Source organism: Maniola jurtina, chromosome 24 (assembly GCF_905333055.1).
Source record: "Maniola jurtina chromosome 24, ilManJurt1.1, whole genome shotgun sequence".
Lineage (NCBI taxonomy): Eukaryota > Metazoa > Arthropoda > Insecta > Lepidoptera > Nymphalidae > Maniola > Maniola jurtina.
In genome coordinates, this window is record NC_060052.1 from 3,008,710 (window position 1) to 3,016,792 (window position 8,083).

Here is an 8,083-nt window from a genome sequence, read left to right on the forward strand (position 1 = left end):
AGAACCAGCAAGAAACTCGGCGGTTGCTCTTTTCAATTGTTCAATTTACAATAATATTCTATACTATACAAGCAATTAAAGTGGTTAAAGACGTTGGCTTTCTATTCGGGAGGTTTAGATTTTAAAAATCCCATGGGATGTCTTTGATTTCTAGGGTTCCAGACCTCAAAAAGAAAAACGGGAGCCTTATAGAATCACTTTGTTTAAGACAAAATGTCCTTTCCCGGAACGCAAGTTATCCCTGTACCTTTTCATGTGTCTGTACCCAATTTTTAAATATCAAAAACGGGAAAACAGATGGGCTATGAAAGGCTAGCAAACAGAATTGGTTAACAGGTTATGATGGAGTGATTGATATACAGATCAATATAACACAAGTATCGTCGCCATCACCATTCTTCAGGTCTTTAACTATACTCATGCAAAAAATCACGTTGGTCCGTTGCTCCGTGATTGAAGGACAAACCAAAAAATCAACACACTTTTGCATTTTTAATATAGGTTATGAATTGATGTAGTGATACAAAGAAGAATGTTATACAACATTTAGGCGGTCAATACAGCTTCTCGTATCGTTTGAATACGAGAGATTTTGGTCTTGGTCCGGGTGCAAGGACCGACTTTCACTCGAAGGTGATGCAATGTTACAGCGATGCTGTGTCTTTTACGTTTTTACATCTGAAAAATGTTCACGGCTGTTTAAAATCAGTAGGTATTACATAACTTACGCATCGTCGCTTTTAGTGTTATAATATGTACTTATGGTGTCCGAAATACATATTATAATGTATATAACGGGGAGATATAATATGCACCACGATTTAAAAGATGATTTTGAATTATCGATATTTTGTTCCAGTTGCATGGGTCGTAGGCACACACTTTAACTATTAGTGTAAACGTGAATAAAATCCCTTCTTTACTCACTATACTGAATTTACCTTATACTGTGTAACTGTGTAGCGCTGACTGTTGCTGTTATTTTTAAGCATTTTTGTTTAGGACGGTAAAAACTACATTATTCTGACAGTAATTAGTACAAAATTACATTTTTACCGCTACTGTAAATATATACGCGCCTAGTGATATTTTTTCTAGGATATAATATACTTAGACAGGATATTCCAGAAACCTAATGCTTAATCGCGAAAAGGAACAGAAAGAAAGAAGAATAGAAGAAAAAAGAAAACAAAGCAATGCGGCTACCTGATGATAAAAAAGTTATGAAAACCAGTGGTAGATGATCCATGATCCAAATATACCTACTTATAAAAGTTTATTTGAATAAAAAACTTTCTATTCTATGCTATGGTTTGCTTTCTTATCATATATCGTAGGATTCGTTTTACATAAACTTCTATGTTATATTGAGACTTAACTCATGTATAGAAAATATGCAGTACTTAACAGGGCTCTCTCCGTCCCTCGTTTCATACAATCGTAGTTCCAATTTCATTTGAATATTAAGCAACCAAAGTCCATGAAATTTTGCAGACATATTCTAGAAACTAATATCTGTGTCTGTGGTGTTTTAGATTTTTCTAAAAATATGTAGTTTTAAAATTACAGGGGCTCAAAGATTTGTATGAAAATTTTTAAGACCGCGTAACTTTGAAACCGAATATTTTAACAGAAATCTGGAAAACCACAGACATAGATATTAGTTTCTAGAATATGTCTGCAAAATTACATGGACTTTGGTTGCTTAGTATTCAAATGAAATTGGAACTACTATTGTATGAAACGAGTGACGCAGAGAGCCCTCTTAAGGCTTCAATTTTTGTTAATGTTAAGAATAGAAAGGTCACATTGAACAAGCTTTTCTCGCAGCTAGAAGCCAGGTAGAAGTGCGTACGATATTTTCTTTACCCAAAGAAAAAATCATAAATCATTATATGGGATGTTTGGTAAAGTATATAATGACGACACGTACCCATGCTACTTTGGTCTGATAAATATAATGCTGAAGTATAATGACGAAATAAAATTATGAAATTTCCATAAAAATTTAAAAAAAAATATGTCAATGTATGAAAACTTTGACATATTTTTTTACCCCGCCTATTTGAAGATGGCCAACGAGTCTCAGTGAGTTAGGGCAGGTTAGGGTCATGAAAACTTTGACATTAAAAAAAATATTGTATGGAATTTTTTATAATTTTATTTCGTCACTATACTTCAGCATTGTATTTATCAGATCAAAGTAGCATGGGTACGTGTCGTCATTATATACTAATTACCAAACACCCTGCAGAATGAGCAAATCATTGATTCAAACTTCTCGTCTTTTGTATCCTTCTTGCAACCTGCCCGGCTAGCATGGGCAGTAGATAAAAATTATATCTCCCGATTATATCCACTGATGTCATAGAAATCAGTGGATATAATCGGGGATATAATTTTTATCTACTGCCCATGCTAGCCGGGCAGAAGAGCGTAGAATATCTTTCTTGGCCAAAGAAAAAAGATATATTACATTCAATACAACGTGGCACCGCCTCGTCCGACGAGCAAATCATTATAGAATCGAACTGCCTCTGCATCCGCAAGGCCGTGCGTCTCACACTTTCACCGCTTTCGACAACTTTCACTCGGACATCCGCTTGGTTGCGAAATCATTGACGAAATGCCTGCCTACATTCACAAGTGTTATGCAATCGGGTTTCACTTGTTTGGGACTCGCTTTTTTTGAATGTAAGAGTAGGTATCTACCTTGATATAGTTTGCTCGGTCTTTTTTGAAGGTTTCATTAAAGTTTTAGGTACCTACTTATCTGTAATTTGACAACACAATCCATATCTATACTATAATATTATCATTAATATTATAGTATATCTATCTGTCTGTGTCTATTTTCTTTTCACATTTGATACAGATGTGAACAAAGACAGCTTGCATTCCAGAGAAGGACACAGACTATTTTCTTTTTAGGCCGGAAAATCACAGAGTTCCCATTGGATTTAAGAATATTTAAATCTACATGAATGAAAGTACAGGTATCATATAGTTAGTAGGTACCTACTGTATTTAAATACCTGTTAATATGAACACTATAATACACCTAGAAATTAGTAGATAAATCAGATAATAATTGTAGATGAAAGATGAAGCTGAAAATTAACTTCTGCATTTGCGACTTGCGTATATAATAATTATTTCGTAGGTTAGTCTGAATATCGTATTTTCGATGAGAAAAATCAATAGGATTTCCAAAAAAACAACAATAAAAATTGACGTCGTTAAATGTATTACATTTACTCATTACATTTTATTGAGTTTCATTCATTCATTTATTCCATAAATACGTCTATATCTACATTTTAGATGTACATAACACATAATAAATATCTAAAGTAAGTACCTATATACTTATTGACACTGATAAAACAGCTATTAAAAAATGACGACTCGGTCATTCGAAGAAAAAAAAACAAAGGAATATTCAAAAAAACGATGATGAAAATTGCTATCGTGAAATGAAAATTCAGAATGAAAATTCCATACGTCTATATTTACTTCTTGGATGTAGGTATGTTAGACATGATTAATAGTTAAAGTAAGTGCTTATTTACACATAAGATAAAACAGTTAAGTATTAGAAACCGACGACTTTATACTATTTACTCAATCAAAACGAAAACACCTGTGCCCATTAAGTTGGAAAAAAATTTCTTTCACCGCCTTGGAATTTGGGCCCCTTTCTCTTCGCTTTCTCAATGATCAAACATAGCAGCACAACATAATCTATGTTTAAAATAACATAAACACCATAGACACCTCAAGAGATTTTCATCTATATGAAATGGGAAATAGAGGCGATTTTCTATTACACGAGATTATACTTAAGATTTATGGTTGTGTAAATGAAGGAAACTGGACAGGTGGTAAAGAAGTTTCCATTTTTTGTGCTTAAATCGAATTTGGATTAGACTTAACTTATGTACGATTTCCATATGAGTCAGTAACAGTAACTTGAATAAGCTACGATATTATACATCATCAATCCATTATCTTTTTTTTTTATTACTACGCGTGGAGTGAGATCTTTAGAATCCTGTCGGAACTCTTTGATTTTCCGGGATAAAACGTAGCCTATATTACTTTAAAGGTCTTCTATATCCATACTAGCTGACGCCCGCGACTTCGTCCGCGTGGTGGTTTTTCGAAATCCCGTGGGAACTCTTTGGTTTTCCGGGATAAAAAGTAGCCTATGTGCTAATCCAGGATATTATCTATCTCCATTCCGAATTTCAGCCAAATCCATCCAGTAGTTTTTGCGTGAAGGAGTAACAAACATACACACACACACACACACACACACACACACACACACACACACACAGATACAAACTTTCGCCTTTATAATATTATAAGTGTGATAAAAATACTCCATCGCTCCATTACCGGCGTGATTGAAGAACAAATAGAACCAAAAACCATAAATTGATTTGATCGCCAAGCCAAAGCAGTACTCTACCTGCCGAAATTCCAAGATTGAACTGATTTAAAAAAAAAATTCTGTATTTAATTCAGTTCTTAAATAAAGTTAAAATCCAAACTTACCTTGCACAAGTTACGTATACCCGGCGTGGCTGAACTAGCGAATGATCTGGGTTGTAGCCTATACCAGGCGGCTCCTAGACATTCGCTGGTTCGGCTATACGAGGCACCCTTCATGCAACCGGGCGGGTCGGCGGGGTTGCGGATCGCCGGCGTCCTCCAGGACCCTGGACAAGAAGGACTGCTACGGTACCACTCCCAACACCGAGCAGTGTCCAAGTAACCCTTTCCCGTGTTCCCCCAGCCTACTCCTAAACCAAATGTCCTATCATAAAAGTCCCTCAATTAATCCTAAACTCCCGCACACTCCACACTCACTTACACACAGAGACACACACAAACACTACTCAGATAACACACAAACTTTTAAAAAACAAATGGCGGATCTTAAAACTAATTTCGGTCTCCTGGTGGGTAGCGGCTCAGTGCCCAAATCCCACCCTGGCACCCAGGCGACGTCTACCGACGGCGCCCAGGGCCCAGGCTGCCCCACCGTATCAGGAGGGGGCAAAGACCCGCAAACCATCGGTTCGACAATGATGAAAACAACGACCTCGGCTACTAACATGGACATGTCCTCCCTTGCCGAAGCGATCCCTGTGCCTGCCAGCGCAAGCACATGGACGCTTGTGGCCCCCAAGCAAAGACGGAAAAACAAGGGGAACAGGACAGACAGACGGACACGAAAACAAACGGACACACAGGCAGACGAACAGACGGACAAATTGAAAAACAGACCGACGGACGGTAGGGAAAACGGAGGCGGGAAGCGAAAGGAACCCGACTGCCCAAGCGCGGACGCCAGCCACTTGGCCGGAGGAAGCAAAGGTGGAAGCGAGGGACGACCCCCACTAAGTGGCGGCCGGCCTTCTGCGGACACTGGCGCAACCCCTGGCTGTTCCGCAGGCGAACAGGCGAGCGGGCAGGTATCGGCCCCCGATCGCAACCCTAATGCCTCGGGGAAGTCGAGCACCACCACTGTCGGGGCTGGGCAAACCGCAGTCGAGGACAGGGGGAACGATGGTGGTCACACTGACCCCGACGGGAACCCAATCCAGGCGCGGGGCGCAACGGGCCCTGGCGGTTCCAACACCGCTCGACCCCCAACTACAACAACAACAAAAACAACATCCAACAAACCAACAGATAAAACAGACGCAACAAAGACCTTGAACCCACCTAAAGCGAGGGCACGCCCGCGCTTTAGGAAGCGGAACAGGGGACAGACAAAAGACAGACAGGACCCCGGGACGTCATCGAGTCAGACGAACAAGAAAAGAGACAGACTTGACGACACGATTTCACCCAGGGGGGAACACAAACGCGCACGGACTGACGACAGACACACCCGAGATGCGAAGGGCTCCTATGCCACAGCAGCCCAATCGCATCTGAGCGTCGCTGTAACCACCACCCCCAGAGTTGACCTCACCCAAGATGAGGCGAATGCCATTCAGGCCCAGATACAGAAGGCGATTTTCGCGGCCTGTATCGAGCCTCTGGCACCAGGCCAAACCCGATACGCCCCGGCGTTTGAGGGTAAGGCCTTCCTCAGCGAGGGTGTACTAAAAATGTGGTGCCACGATGACCAAGCCTGTAACTGGCTCATAAACGTGGTGCCAAAACTAACATCACCCAGGAGCGGAACAGGGCTCACTGTGATAAAACAGACCGAAATCCCAGTCAGGGTTAGGTCGGGACTTTATGTCCCTGACTACGACGGGGAGATAGGCCAGCTACACCAGGTCCTATCTCACCAAAACCCATGGTACGGAGTGTCACAGTGGACCCTGTTCAGCTACCGTAGAACAACCAGCAGCCCTCCTGGGGTGTTCCTAATATTAGGAATCCCCAATGTAGAGCTGCCAACGATTCTGGCGCGCGGCAGGAAGGTCGCCTATTCCACGGGCTCCATCTACATCAGGTTCTTCACGAGTGAAGGACTGAGTGATGTACCGCCCGGGCATGACTCAGCGCCTGAAACTCGAGAGGAGCCTGATGCGGATCGGGACATGGATGTGGATGGACCAACCGGCCAGCTCCCAGTGACACCTGAGCCTTCCGTGAGTGCTGTCCTAGACAATATCGAGGAAGTGCTGGCGGACTCCCGGATCAATACGAAATCACGGGAGAGGAAGGCGACACACAACGCTCCAGACGCAACAGCCCCCGCCGAACAACCACCGGCGCAGAGGGCGACAAAATAAAAATCATCCAGACCAACCTCCAGCACAAACATCTCGCCACGGCCACGCTACGAAGGCAGCTGGAGGTTGAACCCGAGACCATCGCACTGATCCAGGAGCCGTGGGTCAGGGGTAAAACCATATGCGGTTTCGGAAGCTGCAATGGTAAGATCTTTTCACATTGCAATGACGAAGCACCAAGAACATGCATTTACATTCCGCGCTGCATTACAGCGTCACTACTAACACAATACTGTTCCAGAGATCTGACAGCAGTAAAAATAAAAAATGGAATACAACAGGGCGTGGGACTACCACCAAGACCAGTGGTCCTAGTCTCACTCTACATGCCCATAGAAGACCGAATACCAACAAAAGAACTGGTGGACCTCACAACACATTGTGAGGACAACGACATAGATCTAATTATCTCTGTCGATAGCAACGCACATCACAACCTGTGGGGATGCACAGCCAACAACAAAAGAGGTGAGAATCTCATGGACTTTCTACTAACAACCAACCTAACAATTACTAACAAGGGCACTGAACCGACTTTCGTGTCGAGTAGGTACCAAACCATAATCGATCTAACCTTAGCGTCAACCAGAGCTGCAGACCAAGTAACGAACTGGCATGTCAGCGACGAGCCTTCGCTCTCCGACCACAGGCGGATATGCTATGAGCTAGATCTGATGATAACCCAACACGCACCAAAGAGAAATCCAAGGAAAACTAACAGACTAAAATACAAAACCTTGCTAACGCATCAGATAGGTACAAACAAACCTAACGACATCGACGATATCGACAACATCGAACAAAACGTAAACAAACTAACGGAGTGCATTAAGACAAGTTATGAACAAGCTTGTCCTCTGAAGAAAATCAACACAAATCGACTGCCAAAAAACAGCTGGTGGGGCCCAGATCTGGAAAGAATGAGGAAAAACCTCAGACATCTTTTCAACAGAGCAAAAAACACCAGACAAGAACAAGATTGGGACAACTACAAGGAAGCCCAATACAAATACAACAAACGCGTCAGAGAAAAAGACAAAACCGCGTGGCAAAAGTTTTGTACAAGCATAGAGTCGAACGACACTGCAGCCCGCATACGTAAGATTCTAGCAGACGACAACACCCGCACACTCGGCTCGCTGAGGAAAGCTGACGGAACATACACGAAGGATGACAAAGAAATAAGCGAAACGCTCATTGAAACGCATTTCCCTGGCTGTAGAATAGTAGACTCAGCAGACTGGGAACACAACCTAGGACACCATCCCACAGATGAGGATTGGGATCTTGCTAACAACACAGTCACGCGAGATAGA

At 42.2% G+C, this 8,083-nt stretch overlaps 1 protein-coding gene across 1 annotated transcript; it reads left to right on the plus strand.

The window, feature by feature from the left end:
- Positions 1–4,588: 4,588 nt before the first annotated feature.
- Positions 4,589–7,616, plus strand: LOC123877544. The gene is made up of 2 exons (XM_045924353.1): positions 4,589–6,911; positions 7,009–7,616. Exon 1 carries the CDS (start codon positions 4,605–4,607, stop codon positions 6,765–6,767), a length of 2,163 nt encoding a protein of 720 aa, XP_045780309.1. The 5' UTR covers positions 4,589–4,604; the 3' UTR covers positions 6,768–6,911; positions 7,009–7,616.
- The last annotated feature ends 467 nt before the right edge of the window (positions 7,617–8,083 follow it).